Source organism: Anomaloglossus baeobatrachus, chromosome 3 (genome assembly GCF_048569485.1).
Source record: "Anomaloglossus baeobatrachus isolate aAnoBae1 chromosome 3, aAnoBae1.hap1, whole genome shotgun sequence".
Taxonomy (NCBI): domain Eukaryota; kingdom Metazoa; phylum Chordata; class Amphibia; order Anura; family Aromobatidae; genus Anomaloglossus; species Anomaloglossus baeobatrachus.
This window is the reverse complement of record NC_134355.1, coordinates 313,012,706-313,035,346: the sequence shown is the minus strand read 5'-3', so window position 1 is coordinate 313,035,346 and position 22,641 is coordinate 313,012,706. Positions and strand designations below refer to the sequence as shown.

General features: G+C 42.6%; 1 protein-coding gene across 1 annotated transcript in view; it reads left to right on the top strand.

The window, feature by feature from the left end:
- The window catches only part of RFX6 (regulatory factor X6), a 343,542-nt gene that overhangs the window by 61,620 nt on the left and 259,281 nt on the right, over window positions 1–22,641 (top strand). Inside the window, exon 4 of the mRNA XM_075338312.1 lies at window positions 6,893–6,954. Coding sequence (XP_075194427.1) covers window positions 6,893–6,954 — 62 coding nt within the window. The remainder of the gene's footprint in view (window positions 1–6,892; window positions 6,955–22,641) is intronic.

The window sequence follows — 22,641 nt, the reverse complement described above, 5'->3', positions numbered from 1 at the left end:
CTCTATGGGGTTAAGGTCAGGCGAGTTTGCTGGCCAACAAAGCACATTGATGCTGTGGATATTAAACCAGGTATTGGTACTTTTGGTAGTGTGGAGAGGTGCCAAGTCCTGCTGGAAAATGAAATTTTCATCTCCAAAAAGCTTGTCGGCAGAGAGATGCATCAGTTGCTCTAAAATTTCCTGCTTCCTGGTAGACGGCTGCACTGATTTTGGTCTTGATAAAACACAGTGGACATATACCAGCAGATGACATGGCTCCCCAAGCCATCACTGAATGTGGTAACTTCACACTAGACCTCAAGCAGCTTGGATTGTGGCCTATCCACTCTTTCTCCAGACTCTAGGACCTTGATTTCCAAATGAAATGCAAAATTTACTTTCATCTGAAAACAACTCCTTGGAGCACTGAGCAACAGTCCAGTTATTTTTCTCCTTGGCCCAGGTAAGACACTTCTAGTGTTTTCTATTGGTCATGACTGGCTTGACACTAGGACTGCAACAGTTTTACCTCATGTCCTGGATACATCTGTGTGTGGTGGCTCTTGAAGCACTGACTCCAGCAGCAGTCCACTGCTTATGATTCACCCCCAAATTCACCCCTATCAAGGCTACTGTTATCCCAGTTGCTTGTGCACCTTTTTCTACCACACTTTTTCCTTCCATTCAACCTTCCATTAATATGTTTGGATACAGCACTCTGTGAACGGCCAGCTTGTTTATCAATGACCTTTTGTGGCTTACCCTTCTCGTGGAGTGTGTCAATGGCTGACTTCTGCACATCTGTCAAGTCAGCAATCTTCCTCATGATTGTGTAGCCTGCTGAACCAGACTAAGGGACCATTTTAAACACTTAGGCTATGTGCGCACGTTGCGTTTTTACCCGCGTTTCCACAGCATTTTTAGCTGCAGCGTTTTTGCGCTAAAACGCATGCGTTTTTGTTTTCCAGCAAAGTCTATAGGAAAAGATGAAATCCTGTCTGCACTTTGCTTTTTTTTCTGCAGCGTTTAATTTGCATATTTTGGGTCAAAAACCATGCAGAAAAAGAAGCAGCATGTCAGTTGTTTTTGCCATTTCTGCAGCGTTTCCTTAACATTGGAGTCAATGAGAAATGGCAAAATGCAACCAAAATCAACTTTCCTGCGTTTTTCATGCTTTTTTCCTGCTTTTCCACTTCGTTTCTGGCTTCAAAAACGCATGCTTTTCTGGCATAAAATTAAAGGGTTATAATGTTCCTTTACACACACACAATAACCGAAAATTTAAATGCTAAAAAATAATAAACTTTACCTATTTTTCTGTTAAAATGTGCATAACCCCTATTATTTCATTAAAATTGATAATTTTCCATATATTTTTATTAAAAGTTAATGTTATCCTTTTTTTCACTTTTTTCATTCTTTTTGACTATTCCAACTTTATTTCTCATTGTCTTGATCTACAAAACGCATCTGCAGAAACGCAGGTGAAAACGCAGGTAAAAAGCGCTGAAAACGCACTAAAAACGCGGTAAATACGCATGCGTATAAAAACTGGTCAAAAGCCATTTGGTCAAAAACCAAGGGAAGGAAAACGTGCAGAATAAACTGCAGGTACACCGACGCAACGTGCGCACATAGCCTTAGGAAGCCTTTGCAGTTGTTTTGTAGTAATTATTTTCATTTTCTGAGAAAATGACTTTTGGGTTTTCATTGTCTGTAAGCCATAATTATTAACATTAACAGAAGTGAACACGTGAAATAGATCACTCTGTTTGTAATGACTCTATATAATATGTGTTTCCCTTTTTGTATTGAATTACTGAAATAAATTAACTTTTTGAGGATATTCTAATTTATTGAGATGCACTTGTATATATTCTTTGAAATGCTATGACTTTTCAGAGAAAATATTTTAAAGATCTAGCCTAGGACCATAGCCAAAGATAAGATCCAGTTCCTGCCAGTGGTGTTATAGGCGATTGATCCCTCAGACATATCTTTGATCACTTAAAGCACCACTCCATAGTTTTTTTATTTTTTTATTGCACTGCTGGAGTGGTGATTTTCTTGTAAGTATACACCAGCCCCACCCCCCTTCCTCCCACCCCCCGTCTTATACTCACCTTCTAATGGCTCAATCCTCTGTCACCGCCGCTGCGGTCGGTCTCCTGTGATTTGTGACCTGCTGGGAACGCCAGTGTTTCATGGAGCATGCCAGAGGTCATTCAATGCATCTCTTTGAGAGCCTTGTTCTGGGTTCTTTCTGGATCTCATAGAGATGGATTGAGAGCTTATGATGTACAGACAGTATTTACAGACACAAGATGGCACTGCGGGATCAGAGCGGTGTTGGTAAAAGGTCAAGCTGCTAAAAGGTAAGTATGTGACAAGGGGAAGGAGACTAAAGGCCGGTTTACACGCTACTATTTATCTGACGATATGTCGTCGGGGTCACGGTTTTCGTGACGCACTTCCATCATCGTTAGCGACGTCATTGCATGTGACACCTACGTGTGACTCCGAACGATCGCAAATAGGGTGAAAATCGTTAACTGTTGACACGTCGTTCAGTTTCAAAATATTGTTCGTTGTTTGGAACGTAGCAGACATATTGCTATGTTTGACACCCTGCCAACGAACAACATCCACACGACTGCCTTGGTCAAACAATATATCGCTGAACGATGTAGCGTCGTTTGTGAGATGTGTACGTGTGACCGCTACAAAATGACCAATGAGCGATCTCGATAACTCGTAACAATGATCAGGGCGTGTCACATTGCTAACGAGATCGCTAGCGATATCGTTGTGTGTAAATCAGCCTTAAGATTTAAAGAGCTGAAAACCCCCACTGGAGTGGTGCTTTAATGAACAGGGAATATGTAGTTTTGACACTATTGTTTTTACCTTACTTTGTCCCAAGAGCCATTAACGTTTTTATTTTTACATTTACATAGCCATATGAGGGCTTATCTTTTGCAAGAAAAAAAAAGTTGACATTTTGTATGACACAATTCATTTTATTATACAATGTACTAGAAACAGGAAAAAAAAACTATGGTGAGGTGGAATTGTGAAAAAAAAGCAATTCTGCCATTTTTTTGTGATTACAGCTTTCTTTCTGTAGAAAAAATGACTTGGCAACATAAGTCTCCAGAGTAGTATGATTATGCAATACCAAACTTACTGTTTTTTATTATTTTAATAGTGAAAACATTTTTTGTTTTTACTGCTGCATTTTTGCCTTTAACTTTTTTTGCCTTTTTCCATTGATGGAGTTGTATGAGGGCTTCTTTTTGTACCATAAGCTGACATTTTTATTGTTATTTTGGCGTAGATATGATTTTTTGATTGCTTTTTATTACATTTTAGAAAAGTTCTGCCACCTAAAAACAAGCTTTTCTGACATTTTTCTTTTATTTTCTTTTTGGAGTTAAACCTATAGATTAAATAATTTCATATTTTAACGAATCAGAAGTTTTGGACTCAAAAGTATTAAATATGTTTGTTTTTTTAATTTTGACATTTCTTATTTTTTAAGAGAGAAAGGAGATGATTTAAATTTTATGTATGTTTTATATTTTTAAAAACATTTTTCTTTTTTTTTTTTCCTTTATTCCTCTTAGGGGATTTCAACTTGCGTTAGTTTAATCTCTTATCTATATAATCTAAAAGTATTGTAGAATATATTGAGATTATGGTTCTTAGGGCTGAGATTGACAGTAGCATTTAAATGGTTAAACTATTGCAATTGGATCTAACTCCGGTCTGTGTAGTTGTAGGCAGATGCCAGCTCTGCAACACAGCCTGCATCTGCCTGGTATGAAGCAAGCTTAGCTCCTGAGCAACCTTCAAACTTTCTACAGCGACCTATCACTAGTAAAGGGAGCTTCAGAGCTTACTGCAAACTATCAATAAAATCATTGATAAGGTTGTTTACATTAAAAGTAGTTATAGATATATGTATATATTAAAAAATGTATCCACATAGTTAAGTACCTACAAATTATATATTGAAATAATGAGGAGTTCCAATGTAAATCAACAGTGTAGATTCACTATGTATCCTTATGGCAGTTTTACACTTGTTTTTAGTGGTGTTCTAAATATTGCATATCTTAAAGGGAACCTGTCATGTTATTTTTTTTATATTAAACCACCCCCAATGTGTTTTAAATGATGCAATGTGCATCACTAACTTGTTTTGTTTTTTTTTTGTTTGTTTTATGAAATAAAAAATGTATTTATCTTAAAAAAGACTATTTGCTTAGGTGAAAGCAGTAAATACCTTAGGTTTCAGTCATAGAGGTAGAGCTTTTGCTGGGTTCAGTCACTGTCACTCAAGTTCAGCCATGATTCTTTTTTTTAACTTAGTCATGTCCCCAGCATTGTAATTAATCACCCCACCAGACCTTAACCACTAACTCTCCAATTCTGAGGTCTGGAGCTCAACATTGGAGAAATGGTGTTGAAGGACCTGTGCTGATGTCACAATCATGTGACCATAATGGGTGGAGCTCAGCAGAGAAGTGCTGGTGAAGGACCTGTGGTAATTAGCAGAAGAGAAGTGTTTCTGCAGGACCTGTGCTAATGTCACAATCATGTAACCATAATGGGAACTGTAGTGTAATCATTTACATTGTGGGGCTGTGACTACATTAAAAAAAAGAATCATGCCTGAACTTGAGTGACAGTGATTGATACCAGCAAAAGCTCCACCCCTATAACTGAAACCTAAGGTATTTACTCTTTTCACCTCAGCATATAAAGTCTTTTTTAAGATAAATACATTGATTTTGTTTATTAAACTATGTTAGCGATGCTCACTGCATAATTTAAAACAAATTAGGGCGGTTTAATATAAAAAAACATGGCAGGATCCCTTTAAACCTTTGGGGCCCAATTCATCAAAACATTTCATGCAAGAATTCTGTGGTACAAGCTTTGAAAAGTTGTAAGGTCATGTGCGCATGTTGAGTTCTGTATCTTGCAGAAATAAGTGCATCCTCTGGCAGAATTTGACAATGTTAAATTTGGTTTTGACTACAAAAACGCTTGAAAAACGCATGCGTTTTGAGTAAGTTTTCATTGCGTTTTAGGTGCGTTTTGATTGCTTTTCACATGTGTGCACTTGATTTTTAGTAGTTGTGTTTCCAAAACATTGTCATGATAAAATAAAGCTTCCAAAAATGAAAAAAAAAAAATTGACATCTACTGATGTCATTTCATGCTACCAAACATTCATTACATTCTGTTGAATAGGTAGAATCTCTTAGAAAATGTCTTTGCAAAATGGTACTCTACGTTAGTTGAGGATGTGATGTAATCAGGGAAGCCCCTGAGCTTACTACCAGCCAAAAACTGATGTGCTTTTGTTGACAAATATACATGCAAATCGCATTAAAAATGCAAGTAAAATGCAATGATTTGAATTTAGGATGCGTTTTGATAATTCTTATTGACTTCAATGTTAGCAAAACGCTGCCAAAACGCTCAAAAGAATTGACATGTTGCTTTTTCAAACGCAGAGATTTTGCCAAAATGTTATCACAAAAAATGTAGCTTTTTTGAATGCATAGTGCGCACAAAATATGCCTATTTCCCATAGACTTTGCTTGGAAAACAAAATGCATGCATTTTGGCATTAAAACGCTGCAGTTCAAAATGCTGCGGAAATGCATGAAAAAACACAACATGAGCACACAGCCTAAAAGTCTCATCCATCTCCATCCATTTTATTGGGCATGATGGGGGCAGGATGCCACAGCTAGTCTAATTCATGATGAGCTTTGGTATTCTGAACACCACATATCTTACTTCAGTACCTGATGAACGCCAGTCGTCAGATGCTCCACAATAATGAAGACACGTGTACCTGAAATGTATCAGATGTGTATTATTATTTATTACTATAGCGCCATTTATTCCATGGCGCTTTACATGTGAAAGGGGTATACATAATAGGGACAAGTACAATAATCATAAAAAATACAAAACACAGACTGGTACAGGAGGACACAAGTCCCTGCCCGCGAGGGCTCACAGTCTACAAGTCACTCCAGCAAGCCCCCTCATCAAGATCAGCATGAAGCACATCGGTCTTGATGAATTGGGCCTTTGGTGTTTTTAAAATCCATTAGAGAAGCTTTTGGAAAGTATCACAAATAAGCAACATTGGTCATAAATATGAAACATAAATATTAAAAGACCTTAAGGCTATGTGTCCACGGGAGAATGTATCTGCGGATTTTTCTGCATCAAAATCCGCAGCTTTCCCGCACAATCCGCAGGTGCGGATTTGCCGCGGATTTGCCGCAGATTTGATGCGGATTTTGATGTGGATTTTGCGATTTATTTTTTTTTCAATTTTAAAGGCAAAATCTGGATGAAAATCCGCAACAATAATTGACATGTTGCAGATTTTTCCGGATCAAAATCTGCACGAAATCCGCTGCAGAAAAATCCGCAGCATGGGCACAGCATTTCCAAAATGCCATAGAAATGGCTGGGAAGAGCCTGTGCTGCAGATTTTCGGGAAATCCGCGGCATTTCCGCGAGAAATCCGCGGCAAAATTCACGCATTTTCCGCAGCATGGACACATAGCCTTATACTGTATATTTCACTAAAGACTGTAAAGTACATTTGGCGCCTGACTTTTTGATCTGAAAAATTGTGGCCAATGATAAATGTCTATGAAAATGGCAAGAAAACAAATATCAATAAAATGGTAGACAGGTTGTAATTTATTTTTATTTTTTTTAAAGAAACATGTTTCTTCCACACAATGAGGCTGCAGCCTTATTTATTATTCTGCACAACCTCATTAAGCAATTGTAATATCAAGATGCATTATGTCTCACGTTTTCCATATATGTGACACCGAAATACACTTTTTTAATTACTGTTTTGCAGACAATTCGTCAAAAGTTCCCACTTCTGACCACGAGAAGATTAGGCACCAGAGGTCATTCAAAGTAAGACCAGTAGTTTATGTGCTCTGTGCAAATTGTCTGGGCTGCTTGTCATTACCCCTGCAATTAAAAAAAAATCCTTGTGGGCAATAAAACGCTAAGTTCCTTTTTATTTTATGGTACTGAAGGTGAACTGGATAACTATTAAATAGTAAAGTTACAGCCTCGTAGAAAATGCATCATATGTATATTCAAATAAAAAGTAAAATCTAACATCGACCTTATTTATTAGTTGTGATTTTGCTGGTAGAAAAAAAAACCTGATGACAGCTGGTCTCATGATAACATGTTATTGCAGGCTTGAGATAGCTTCCTTATATCAATCTGCTTATCAGTCATTGTTTGTTGCACTGCATGATAACATGAGGACTAGCGGGTGCACACACAAAAATTGAACATATGTCTCAGGAAATGTATAGTATCATTCAAATAAAGGAGCCATAAATGTAACAAATTAAATATCATCTCCTTTCAAGACCGACAAGTAGATAAATTGAAATATGCTATAAAACCCCTAGAGAATTAGTAAAAACTGTAGACCATAATAGACAGTGTATATTTACTATGTTTACCTTGATATGTTAGAAATTACATATAGTTTATTACATTTAGTTAGAATGTTATTTACTCTGTTATTGCTAAAATATATTTTATTTATTGTAGGTATATATAAAATTGTTTACCTAAAGGAGTTGTCTTGTTTGGGACTTAATACTGCAGTCACTCTATGTGACTGCAGACTTGTGAATTCTCACAGTGCGCACACTGCATGCTGTCAGGATTCTCTGCTGCCAGCTTTGGGAGCAGGCAGGTGTGTGATCGCAAGTATGTGATTTGCATTTATGTGATCACGTGCTGACTACACATGCATGGCCTCATTCAATACAGGTGAATTGATTGAGATGAGACCTTACAAGTCTAGTCAAAATGTGCCTGAAGGTCACATTATTTCCTACTAGGGATGATCGAATACTTCGATTATTCGGCTTTGCGAATATTTTCCGAATACCTCGCCACTATTCGACTATTGGCGAATATTCGATGCGCAATGTAAGTCTATGGGAAACCCGAATAACAACTATTCGGTACTATTCAGGCTTCTCATAGACTTACATTTCGCATCGAATAGTCGAATAGCGGCGAGGTATTCGGAAAATATTCACGAAGCTGATTATTTGAGGTATTCGATCATCCCTATTGCCTACTTTTGGTGTCGGCACCTGAGAGCCCTGACAGCACACAGTGGGACCACTTTGAGGGTTCATATAGAGTGACTGCAGACTTGAGCCCCAAAGAAGGACAACCCCTTTAAGTTGAAACTGAGATAGGACTAGAAGCTCCTGTGTTTAAAGTAAAATGTATAATAGAGCCCCTCACCTATAAAATGCCATTTATATTATGTTTGCTATGTAGCAAGATGACTTTTGAGACCAATATCCATATTGGACTACTATCTCTGTACCCACTATAGCTGCACTCCTGCACTATAACTGCACTAAATGAAAAATAGTTTTAGGAAAGGTTCAGACAAGTGTAAGAAAAATTAGTCAATAGCAAGCAATTTTTTCTTTAAATCTTAGTAGCTAATGAGGATGGAAATTAGTGACTGTACATTTTAATTTGAGAAATAGCAGCGAATACATGTCGAGATATAGCAAAATGTAATAGAGTTTTAGTAACATCACTAGGGAACAGAAGTAATTAGTGTCAGCACTAGAGTTGAGCGTGGTTCTAGGTTCGTGGTTCTCCAGTTCGCGGCTCGAGTGATTTTGGGGCCTGTTCTAGATCGAACTAGAACTCGAGCTTTCTGCAAAAGCTCGATAGTTCTAGATACGTTCGAGAACGGTTCTAGCAGCAAAAAACCAGCTAATTCCTAGCTGGCTTTCCGCTGTAATAGTGTAAGTCACTCTGTGACTCACACAATTATGAAATTTCAGTGTATAGTGTGCGGGAACAGCGCCTTCAGATCACTGCTGTATGGATTTTTTTTTTTTTTCCTTGTCTTCCTTCCCTAAGCGCGCGCGTGTAGTGGGGAGGGCCAGCATGTCAGCCAATCCCAGACACACACACAGCTAAGTGGACTTTTAGCCAGAGAAGCAACGGCATGTGTGATAGGATGTCCATGTCACATGTCCCTGCATTATAAAACCGGACATTTTCCTCCAGCACGCCATTATCTGCCTTCTGCGTCCTTGGTGTCAGACATCACTGGCGCAGCGCCGTCCTTTGTCCTATCGCCGATACTGCTGTATGCGCTCCATACACAGCGCTGGACAGCTTAGGGAGAGCACTTTCTATCAGTCCTTTTAAGGGCACGTACCGGCAGGGTCAGAGCCATAGGTGACAGGTCCTGAAAACAGAGACAGCGTCTGTGTAGCTAAGGTCAGGGATTTCCTCTCTGCATTTCCCCATTGGGAGGGAATAGAAAGGCAGGCTTCCATTCCTCTACCCAGAGCCCCACAACCCTGGCACTGTACCCTCCTGTCCTCTGCACACTCCAACTCATTATAACTAAGCCATTATACTAGCAAACACTGAGTGTACCTAGTGGCATCCTAAACGAGGCTATTGGACTTCTGTATAGTCCCAGTAGTGCACAGATATTTGCAGCACCTCTGCCTGCATTGCACACTCAAACTCATTATAACTAAGCCATTATACTAGCAAACACTGAGTGTACCTAGTGGCATCCTAAACGTGGCTATTGGACTTCTGTATAGTCCCAGTAGCGCACAGACATTTGCAGCACGTCTGCCTGCATTGCACACTCAAACTGATTGTTACTAAGCCATTATACTAGCAAACACTGAGTGAACTTAGTGGCATCCTAAATGTGGCTATTGGACTTCGGTATTGTCCCACTAGCGCAAAGATATTTGCAGCACATCTGCCTGCATTGCACACTCAAACTCATTTTTACTAAGCCATTATACTAGCAAACACTGAGTGAACTTGGTGGCATCCTAACCGTGGCTGTTGAACTTCTGTATTGTCCCACAAGTGCAAAGATATTTGCAGCACGTCTGCCTGCATTGCACACTCAAACTGATAGTTACTAAGCCATTATACTAGCAAACACTGAGTGTACCTAGTGTCATCCTAAACGTGGCTATTGGACTTCTGTATAGTCCCACTAGTGCACAGATATTTGCAGCACCTCTGCCTGCATTGCACACTCCAACTCATTATAACTAAGCCATTATACTAGCAAACACTGAGTGTACCTAGTGTCATCCTAAACGTGGCTGTTGGACTTCTGTATAGTCCCACTAGTGCACAGATATTTGCAGCACGTCTGCCTGCATTGCACACTCCAACTCATTATAACTAAGCCATTATACTAGCAAACACTGAGTGAACTTAGTGGAATCCTAAACATGGCTGTTGGACTTCTGTATTGTCCCACAAGTGCAAAGATATTTGCAGCACGTCTGCCTGCATTGCACACACAAACTCATTGTTACTAAGCCATTATACTAGCAAACACTGAGTGAACTTAGTGGCATCCTAAACGTGGCTATTGGACTTCTGTATTGTCCCACTAGCGCAAAGATATTTGCAGCACGTCTGCCTGCATTGCACACTCAAACTCATTGTTACTAAGCCATTATACTAGCAAACACTGAGTGAACTTAGTGGCATCCTAAACATGGCTGTTGGACTTCTGTATTGTCCCACAAGTGCAAAGATATTTGCAGCACGTCTGCCTGCATTGCACACTCAAACTCATTGTTACTAAGCCATTATACTAGCAAACACTGAGTGAACTTAGTGGCATCCTAAATGTAGCTATTGGACTTCTGTATTGTCCCACTAGCGCAAAGATATTTGCAGCACGTCTGCCTGCATTGCACACTCAAACTCATTGTTACTAAGCCATTATACTAGCAAACACTGTGTGAACTTAGTGGCATCCTAAACGTGGCTGTTGGACTTCTGTATTGTCCCACAAGTGCAAAGATATTTGCAGCACGTCTGCCTGCATTGCACACTCAAACTCATTGTTACTAAGCCATTATACTAGCAAACACTGAGTGAACTTAGTGGCATCCTAAATGTGGCTATTGGACTTCTGTATTGTCCCACTAGCGCAAAGATATTTGCAGCACGTCTGCCTGCATTGCACACTCAAACTCATTTTTACTAAGCCATTATACTAGCAAACACTGAGTGAACTTGGTGGCATCCTAAACGTGGCTGTTGAACTTCTGTATTGTCCCACAAGTGCAAAGATATTTGCAGCACGTCTGCCTGCATTGCACACTCAAACTGATAGTTACTAAGCCATTATACTAGCAAACACTGAGTGTACCTAGTGTCATCCTAAACGTGGCTATTGGACTTCTGTATAGTCCCACTAGTGCACAGATATTTGCAGCACCTCTGCCTGCATTGCACACTCCAACTAATTATAACTAAGCCATTATACTAGCAAACACTGAGTGTACCTACTGTCATCCTAAACGTGGCTGTTGGACTTCTGTATAGTCCCACTAGTGCACAGATATTTGCAGCATCTCTGCCTGCATTGCACACTCCAACTCATCATAACTAAGCCATTATACTAGCAAACACTGAGTGAACTTAGTGGCATCCTAAACGTGGCTGTTGGACTTCTGTATTGTCCCACAAGTGCAAAGATATTTGCAGCACGTCTGCCTGCATTGCACACTCAAACTCATTGTTACTAAGCCATTATACTAGCAAACACTGAGGGAACTTAGTGGCATACAAGAAGTAGCTATTGGACTTCTGTATTGTCCCACTAGCGCAAAGATATTTGCAGCACGTCTGACTGCATTGCACACTCAAACTCATTGTTACTAAGCCATTATACTAGCAAACACTGAGGGAACTTAGTGGCATCCTAAACGTGGCTATTGGACTTCTGTATAGTCCCATTAGTGCAAAGATATTTGCAGCACGTCTGCCTGCATTGCACACTCCAACTCATTATAACTAAGCCATTAAACTATCAAACACTGAGTGAACTTAGTGGCATCCTAAACGTGGCTGTTGGACTTCTGTATTGTCCCACAAGTGCAAAGATATTTGCAGCACGTCTGCCTGCATTGCACACTCAAACTCATTGTTACTAAGCCATTATACTAGCAAACACTGAGTGAACTTAGTGGCATCCTAAACGTGGCTGTTGGACTTCTGTATTGACCCACAAGTGCAAAGATATTTGCAGCACGTCTGCCTGCATTGCACACTCAAACTCATTCTTACTAAGCCATTATACTAGCAAACACTGAGTGAACTTAGTGGCATCCTAAATGTGGCTATTGGACTTCTGTATTGTCCCACTAGCGCAAAGATATTTGCAGCACGTCTGCCTGCATTGCACACTCAAACTCATTGTTACTAAGCCATTATACTAGCAAACACTGAGTGAACTTAGTGGCATCCTAAACGTGGCTGTTGGACTTCTGTATTGTCCCACAAGTGCAAAGATATTTGCAGCACGTCTGCCTGCATTGCACACTCAAACTGATAGTTACTAAGCCATTATACTAGCAAACACTGAGTGTACCTAGTGTCATCCTAAACGTGGCTATTGAACTTCTGTATAGTCCCACTAGTGCACAGATATTTGCAGCACCTTTGCCTGCATTGCACACTCCAATTCATTATAACTAAGCCATTATACCAGCAAACACTGAGTGAACTTAGTGGCATCCTAAACATGGCTGTTGGACTTCTGTATTGTCCCACAAGTGCAAAGATATTTGCAGCACGTCTGCCTGCATTGCACACTCAAACTCATTGTTACTAAGCTATTATACTAGCAAACACTGAGTGAACTTAGTGGCATTCAAGAAGTGGCTATTGGACTTCTGTATTGTCCCACTAGCGCAAAGATATTTGCAGCACGTCTGCCTGCATTGCACACTCAAACTCATTGTTACTAAGCCATTATACTAGCAAACACTGAGGGAACTTAGTGGCATCCTAAACGTGGCTGTTGGACTTCTGTATTTTCCCACAAGTGCAAAGATATTTGCAGCACGTCTGCCTGCATTGCACACTCAAACTCATTGTTACTAAGCCATTATACTAGCAAACACTGAGTGTACCTAGTGTCATCCTAAACGTGGCTGTTGGACTTCTGTATAGTCCCACTAGTGCACAGATATTTGCAGCACCTCTGCCTGCATTGCACACTCCAACTCATTATAACTAAGCCATTATACTAGCAAACACTGAGTGAACTTAGTGGCATCCTCAACGTGGCTGTTGGTCTTCTGTATTGTCCCACAAGTGCAAAGATATTTGCAGCACGTCTGCCTGCGTTGCACACTCAAACTCATTGTTACTAAGCCATTATACTAGCAAACACTGAGTGAACTTAGTGGCATACAAGAAGTGGCTGTTGTACTCCATTAGTGCCCCACTGGTGCAAATCTATGTGCAGCACCTCTGCATGACACCCTCCTGCTCTGTTTTTAATAAGCTATAATGATAGCAAAAAAAGCTGCCATTTAGTGGCATACAAGACCTGGCTGTTGTATTTCATTATTGTCCCACTGGTGCCAAGCTATTTCTAGCACCTCTGCATGACATCTCTTGCTCTGTTTTTAATAAGCTATAATGATAGCAAAAAATACTGCCATTTAGTGGCATCATAGAACTGGCTGTTGTATTCCATTAGTGCCCCACTGGTGCCAAGCTATTTCTAGCACCTCTGCATGACACCCTCCTGCTCTTTTTTTAATAAGCTATAATGATAGCAAAAAAAGCTGCCATTTAGTGGCATACAAGAACTGGCTGTTGTATTTCATTTGTGTCCCACTGGTGCCAAGCTATTTCTAGCACCTCTGCATGACACCCGCCTGCTCTGTTTTTAATAAGCTATAAAATACTGCCATTTAGTGGCATCATAGAACTGGCTGTTGTATTCCATTAGTGCCCCACTGGTGCCAAGCTATTTCTATCACCTGTGCAGGACACCCTTTTGCTCTGTTTTTAATAAGCTATAATGATAGCAAAAAAAGCTGCCATTTAGTGGCATACAAGAACTGGCTGTAGTATTTCATTTGTGTGCCACTGGTGCCAAGCTATTTCTAGCACCTCTGCATGACACCCGCCTGCTCTTTTTTTAATAAGCTATAAAATACTGCCATTTAGTGGCATCATAGAACTGGCTGTTGTATTCCATTAGTGCCCCACTGGTGCCAAGCTATTTCTATCACCTGTGCAGGACACCCTCTTGCTCTGTTTTTAATAAGCTATAATGATAGCAAAAAATACTGCAACTTAGTGGCATACAAAAAATGGCTGTTGGACTCCTTTATTGTGCCACTTGTGCCAAGCAATCTCAAGCACCTCTGCATTCTACCCTCATGCACATTTTGCTATGCTAATTTTATAGCAAACTCAGGGAATTCCTTGCTGCATTTGATCATTACGAGGGATAGAAAGTGAGGCTTCTTTTACTGTCCTGGTACCCACAAAACACGGCCACTGTACCCATCTGTCCACTTTTGCCACGCTATTTAATTTGCCCAAAGAGCTGACTCTTTTTCTGCCATCCTAAAATTGTCTGGAATACTAAGTTAGTGTTCCTTTGCTGCCAAGCAAGGTACAACACATGTGCATTCTACACTCCTTTCCATTTCTGGAATGCAATTATTAACTGCAGGTAGTCCAGCCAATCTGTGACGAAGGTGCAGGCGTGGATATAATGTAGCCTGCATCCAATGATGGTTCTCTCGATGTCTGACAGCTCAACAATACCTTCTGTTTCCACTTCCAAAACAAGTGATGACCTGCCAATCACACTTCCTGTTGCGGGTAAAGGAGTGGAAGTTCAGTGGGAAAAACCATGTGTGACTGCTGTCCCCACAGTCACAGAGGATGAAGAGCACGCAGATGCACTTGATGGGGCAGGCGGTGGTTGCACAGGCACGCTAGGCCGCATTGTAGCACAGTGAAATTCACATTGCGACTTATGCTTCATTTTAAGTCGTGTACAGGGTGGGCTCCCCAGTATGCAGCAAAACCAGGCAACAGGAAAAGGACTCTAGGCAGTTGGGTTGATAAATGATTGTTTAACTTTACCAAAACAAACAATAAGAACCATGCATGCAATTTAAATAATTGAACAATCTATTCTGTTGCCTACTACCTGATAATCCCTCTGTGTAGCAGTAATTGTGTGTTTGTGCGTGTGTGTGTGTGTGTGTGTGCGCGAACACGACTTACCAGTGGCGCATCACAAGAGCTTCCAAGTTATCTACCTAAACATAGACAAAACACATTACCCCCCCTGAATACCCTTGTTAGCTGAAGCCTCACAGATAATGCAGATGATAACAGTGTGAATGCAAACCACACAGCTCTGCAACACAGTCATGGAAATCTTGAAAAGCAACAGTCAATGCAAACATGTGTTGCTGTCCCTCTATGATTTAAACTGTACGTGACAATTTGACAGTGCAGAGGCAGCAATTCTTATTGTCTATATAGTCGGCCTACCCAGAACAGATATGTGTTTTGCTAATAAAACAAAGTGTTGCGTGCACGCATTATTGTCTGGGCACAGCCTACCATACCCGGGTACTGTGATGTCTAGTTGCCAGAAATACAGACTTTACGCTCCTCTCACGGTAAACAGTATAGACAGCACCGTAAGAATGTTGGTCTGTGGCACAGGATACTGCTCACTGACGTTACAGTGCTCATCATCAAAGTACAACACAACTCCCCTCACAATTGACCGAACTGTTTCCGCGGTGGCTCCTTGCTGTAACTCACACCTTTAGCTTTTCCTTCTGTTCATAGACAGCATCTCCAAGTCCACACCCGAAGAGCAATTTTATATTGCTATAGTGACCAAAGGCAGATCCAAAAAAACAGCAGCCCCTTGTGTGTAGTCTGCAACAATGCATGCAATGGACGGCAAATAAGCATATTGCGTTGACAGTTGCTAAAGCTGAGCAATACACCTTCACGCTGTCAATTCATATCCATGTGATACTTCATGGAGGAAGTACTCAAAAGTGTGAGTTTTTGCCTTCTACTTACAGATTGTTGACAAATCTTACAGATTCCATGACTTGGGTGATCCTTTGCGATGTCCAAAAATTCACAGGCTAGGCAAGGCTTACAGCCCATGCGACCTGCATAGCCAACACGACTTCTGCTCAGAGGCAAAGTTGTGGCCCATGATTCAGTTGTTGACGCGCTTCCAGTACTTTGTCTCTGGCCAGGAAGACGCAACTAGAGATGAGCGAACCGGTCCCGGTTCGGCTCGAGGTCGGTTCGCCGAATGGAGGTCCCGTTCGAGTTCGGCTCGTCGAACGTTCGACGAACCGAACTCGAACTGCATAGGAAACAATGGCAGGCAATCACAAACACATAAAAACACCTAGAAAACACCCTCAAAGGTGTCCAAAAGGTGACAAACAACTCACAACACAACACAAACACATGGGAAAGTGACAAGGACATATACTCATGCGAAAACAAAACAGCTGGACAAGGAAAAAGAGGAGGACACACAGATATAGGCATGGCACGCCCTTCTAAAATCATGTAAAACACCGCAAGGTGACTCCAAGCGTAGTCTCCCTTTTTTTCCAAAAATTGGGCCCCACACACATCCACCCATTCAGTGGCAGCACTTGTGCCCTAGTTGTACACTTCACAGCTAGATCTGCATCAAGCACATTCAAAAATACGCCATACTTAACCGTCCCCAGGATGACTCCGGGGTAGGTAGCAAAGTCTTTCCTGACCCCAGCTCTGTTCATCTTGGATCATTTTTAAAAAACACAGCAAGCAAGGGTTACTCCAAGCGGAGTTTCCCTTTTTTTCCAAAAATTGTGCCCCACACACACCCACCCATTCAGTGGCAGCACTTGTGCCCTAGTTGTGCACTTCCCAGCTAGATTTGCATCAAGCACATTCAAAAATATGGCCTAATTAACCGTCCCCAGGATTACACCAGGGTAGGTAGCAAAGTCTTTCCTGATCCCAGCTCTGTTCATCTTGGCTTCTTTTAAAAACACAGCAAGCAAGGGTTACTCCAAGCGGAGTCTCCCTTTTTTCCAAAAATTGGGCCACACAGACACCCCATCAGTGGCAGCACTTGTGCCCTAGTTGCAAACATGATGTTTTGATTTGCATCAAGCACATTCAAAAATACAGTCTAATTAACCGTCCCCAGGATGACACCAGGGTAGGTAGCAAAGTCTTTCCTGATCCCAGCTCTGTTCATCTTGGCTTCTTTTAAAAACACAGCAAGCAAGGGTTACTCCAAGCGGAGTCTCCCTTTTTTCCAAAAATTGGGCCCCACACACACCCACCCATTCAGTGGCAGCACTTGTGCCCTAGTTGTACACTTCACAGCTAGATTTGCATCAAGCACATTCCAAATCCACAAGCATTTACTCTCCCCAGGATGACACAGGGGTAGTAAATTCCTTCTGGATCCATGACTTGTTCATTTTGATGAACGTCAGTCTGTCCACATTGTCACTGGACAGACGCGTGCGCTTATCTGTCAGCACACACCCAGCAGCACTGAAGACACGTTCAGAGACAACGCTGGCAGCTGGACACGACAAAATCTCCAAGGCGTAACTGGATAGCTCTGGCCATTTTTCTAGATTTGAAGCTCAAAAGGAGCAAGGCTCCATTTGCAAAGTCATGGCATCGATGTTCATTTGGAGATACTCCTGTATCATCCTCTCCAGCCGTTGACTATGTGTCAGACTTGTTGTCTCTGGTGGCCTTGCAAAGGAGGGTCTAAAAAAATTATGAAAAGATTCCATAAAATTGCTGTTACCAGCACCAGATACGGTCCTACTGGTACGGGTAGACTGTTGAAGATGACGAGACCGTCCCATGTTTGTCAAGTTACAACTGGGAGATTCACTCTCTGCACCTGCACGGTTGTTTGGTGGAAAAGCCGATCTAAGATCGAGTAACAGCTTCTGCTGATACTCCTGCATACGTGCGTCCCTTTCTATGGCTGGAATTATGTCACAAAATTTGGACTTGTACCGGGGATCTACCGTAATAGTGTGGCAAGCCAGTAGTCATCATCACTTCTAATTTTGACAATACGAGGGTCATGTTGGAGGTAGTGCAACAAGAAGGCACTCATGTGTCTTGCGCAGCCATGCGGACTAAGTCCACGCTGTGTTTGTGGCATAGAGGTGCTAACCGTTCTTTCTTCCTCTGACATCTCCCCCCAACCTCTTTCAACTGAAATTTGACCAAGGTCTCCCTCATCTGCTGAGTCTTCCATGTCCATGGACAGTTCGTCCTCCATTTCTTCATGTTCTCCTGCACCTTCCTCAACATCTCGCCTGCTACCATGCGCCCTTGTTGATCCCTGTCCCCCATGGTCCCATGCCTGGCGCCTTGGTGATGATGAACGTCTGGACCTTGGTGATGTTGTTGTGTCTTGCGCATATGAATCCTCCTGTAGTTCATCCCCTTCCTGTTGTCCCACCCCCTGACTCTGAATAGTGTTTAGCGTGTGCTCCAGCATGTAAATGACTGGAATCGTCATGCTGATAATGGCATTGTCAGCGCTAAACATATTCGTCGCCATGTCGAAACTGTGCAGAAGGGTGCATAGGTCCTTGATCTGAGACCACTCCATCAGGGTGATCTGCCCCACCTCTGCATCTCGTTGGCCTAGGCTATACGTCATGACATATTGCACCAGGGCTCGGCGGTGCTGCCACAGTCGCTGTAACATGTGGAGAGTTGAATTCCAGCGTGTCGCCACATCGCATTTCAGGCGATGAACCGGCAGGCCGAAAGACTTCTGGAGCGATGCAAGTCGCTCAGCTGCGGCGCTTGAACGGCGGAAGTGAGCAGACAGTTTTCGTTCCCTGTTCAGAAGCCCATCTAGGCCGGGATAGTGTGTTAAAAATTGCTGGACGACAAGGTTCAACACGTGAGCCATACAAGGTACGTGTCTCACCTTGCCCAGGCGAAGGGCCGCACCCAGGTTTGCAGCATTGTCGCACACGGCCTTACCAGGCTGCAGGTTGAGTGGAGACAACCATTTATTAAACTCGGACCGCAGAGCTGACCACAACTCCTCAGCTGTGTGACTCTTATTCCCAAGACATGTCAAGCTAAAGATCGCCTGATGCCGTTGCGCTCTGCTGCCAGCATAGTAATGAGGGGTGCGTGATTCCTTCTGCGCAGTGAGAACGCTGGTGGCCTGACCAGGCAGGCTTGGGGCGGAGGTGGAGGAGCCAGATGAGGTGGAGGATGCAGAAGCAGTGGCGGAACTTGGACAGACAGAGGATTGACACACAAGTCGTGGGGACGGCAAGACTTGTACAGCAGACCCTTCACCATCTATCACCATAGTTACCCAGTGCCCAGTCAGCGACATGTAACGTCCCTGTCCATGCTTACTGGTCCAAGTATCGGTGGTGAAATGCACCCGTTCACACACAGAGTTTCTCAAGGAAGCGGTGATGTTGTGTGCGACATGCTGGTGTAGCGCGGGCACACCTTTCTTAGAGAAGTAGTGGCGACTAGGCATCTGGTACTGGGGCACAGCGACAGACATAAGGTCTCTAAAATCCTGTGTATCCACTAGGCGGAAAGGCAGCATTTCGGTAGCCAACAGCTTACAGAGGGATTGAGTCAACCTCTTAGCTTTGTCATGGGTCGCAGGAAGTGGCCTTTTATTTGACCATATCTGAGGGACAGAGATCTGGCTGCTGTGTGTAGACGGTGTTGAGTAGGGTGTCCCTGGAAAAATGCAGGTTTGTGAGGAAAGTGCAGGCGGAGACATGATGTTGCCTTCATCCAACGTTGGTGCTATCGATGTCTGAGAGAGCTGTACACACTCACTTGTTTCCCCTTCCAAACCAACTGACGACCTACCAAGCAAACTGCCTGTTGCGGTTACAGTGGTGGAAGTTGTGTGTGGAAAAACAGGTGTGACAGCTGTCCCCACAGTCCTAGAAGATGACAAGCGCGCGGATGCACTGGAAGGGGCAGGCGGTGGATGGTTCGCTCCGCTAGGCCGCATTGCAGCACGGTGAGCTTCCCACCGGGCCATATGATATTTATTCATGTGACGATTCATGGAAGAAGTTGTCAAACTGCTGAGGTTTTGACCTCTACTAAGAGAACCATGACAAATTTTACAGATCACATAATTTGGGCGATCTTTTTCTATGTCAAAAAAGGACCAGGCTAGGCAAGGCTTAGAGGCCATGCGACCTGTTGATCCACCCCGAATAATGCTCAGAGGCAGAGTGGTGGCTGAGGATGCAGTTGTAGACGTGCTACCAGTACTCCGACTGTGTCCAGGAAGGCGCAAGGTAACTTCGTCATCAGTTGCATCCTCCTCCACCACCTCTGTTGACCTCCTCGAGTGCTGACTGTGGGTTGACAGTAGGTGGGATCTAGAACTTCATCATCAATTCTTGTGTTTGCACTCCCCTCCCCCTCAGACCGAGCCTCTTCTTGCCCTGACCGAATATTTAAGTTGTCATCCCAATCGGGTATCTGCGTCTCATCTTCATCAGTATGTTCCTCATTGTCTATAACCACAGGTGTTACAGTTTGTGACAAAGGGTCAACATTATGCTCAGAAACTTGGTCCTCACGGCCTGAATCAGAGTCACAAAGGTTCTGGGCATCACTGCAGACCATTTCCTGTTCTGTACTGACTGTAGCTTGGGAGCAGACCTCTGATTCCCAGGCTATAGTGTGACTGAACAGCTCTGCAGGCTCAGCCATCTCAGTTCCACCATACTGTGCAGGGCTGATGGAGACTTCAGAGCAGGGAGAAAGCAAGTTTGATTGGGATGACAACTCAGAGGACTGGTGTTTTTTGGATGCGGTACTTGAAGTGGCTGAGAGGGCACTTGTTGGACCACTTGAGATCCATTCAAGCATTTTCCTTTTTTGGCCATCATCTACCTTTGTTCCTGTTGTTCGTGTCCGTAAAAAAGGGAGCACATCGGATTGTCCACGGTAAGTAGTAGACATCTTACTTTTGCTGGTAGATGGTCTATCTTCAGCAGATGATAATGGAGCTTTGCCACCTTCCCCACGGACAAAACCTTTTTTGACTTTTCCACCACGCCTCTTCCCCTTTCCACCAGCATCTGTCATTTTGCCACTCATGTTGATTGCGACAAGATTGTGCACTGAAAATGTGGTAGTAAAAATTGAGAGGTGGTGTAGACTGCAGTGGTGGTCTAGCTTTATTAACAGCAGAATAATAAAGAATAAATATCCTTGACAATGCAACTACGGGCCTTAAACTGGCAGCAAAAATTGCTAGTATAATGGCTTAGTTATAATGAGTTGGAGTGTGCAATGCAGGCAGAGGTGCTGCAAATGTCTTTGCACTAGTGGGACTATAGCAAAGTCCAATAGCCACGTTTAGGATGCCACTAGGTACACTGAGTGTTTGCTAGTATAATGGCTTAGTTATAATGTGTTGGAGTGTGCAATGCAGGTAGAGGTGCTGCAAATGTCTTTGCACTAGTGTGACTAGACAAAAGTCCAATAGCCACGTTTAGGATGCCACTAGGTACACTGAGTGTTTGCTAGTATAATGGCTTAGTTATAATGAGTTGGAGTGTGCAATGCAGGCAGAGGTGCTGCAAATGTCTTTGCACTAGTGAGACTATAGCAAAGTCCAATAGCCACGTTTAGGATGCCACTAGGTACACTGAGTGTTTGCTAGTATAATGGCTTAGTTATAATGAGTTGGAGTGTGCAATGCAGGTAGAGGTGCTGCAAATGTCTTTGCACTAGTGTGACTAGACAAAAGTCCAATAGCCACGTTTAGGATGCCACTAGGTACACTGAGTGTTTGCTAGTATAATGGCTTAGTTATAATGAGTTGGAGTGTGCAATGCAGGTAGAGGTGCTGCAAATGTCTTTGCACTAGTGGGACTATAGCAAAGTCCAATAGCCACGTTTAGGATGCCACTAGGTACACTGAGTGTTTGCTAGTATAATGGCTTAGTTATAATGAGTTGGAGTGTGCAATGCAGGTAGAGGTGCTGCAAATGTCTTTGCACTAGTGGGACTATAGCAAAGTCCAATAGCCACGTTTAGGATGCCACTAGGTACACTGAGTGTTTGCTAGTATAATGGCTTAGTTATAATGAGTTGGAGTGTGCAATGCAGGTAGAGGTGCTGCAAATGTCTTTGCACTAGTGGGACTATAGCAAAGTCCAATAGCCACGTTTAGGATGCCACTAGGTACACTGAGTGTTTGCTAGTATAATGGCTTAGTTATAATGAGTTGGAGTGTGCAATGCAGGTAGAAGTGCTGCAAATGTCTTTGCACTAGTGGGACTATAGCAAAGTCCAATAGCCACGTTTAGGATGCCACTAGGTACACTGAGTGTTTGCTAGTATAATGGCTTAGTTATAATGAGTTGGAGTGTGCAATGCAGGTAGAGGTGCTGCAAATGTCTTTGCACTAGTGGGACTATAGCAAAGTCCAATAGCCACGTTTAGGATGCCACTAGGTACACTGAGTGTTTGCTAGTATAATGGCTTAGTTATAATGAGTTGGAGTGTGCAATGCAGGTAGAGGTGCTGCAAATGTCTTTGCACTAGTGGGACTATAGCAAAGTCCAATAGCCACGTTTATGATGCCACTAGGTACACTGAGTGTTTGCTAGTATAATGGCTTAGTTATAATGAGTTGGAGTGTGCAATGCAGGTAGA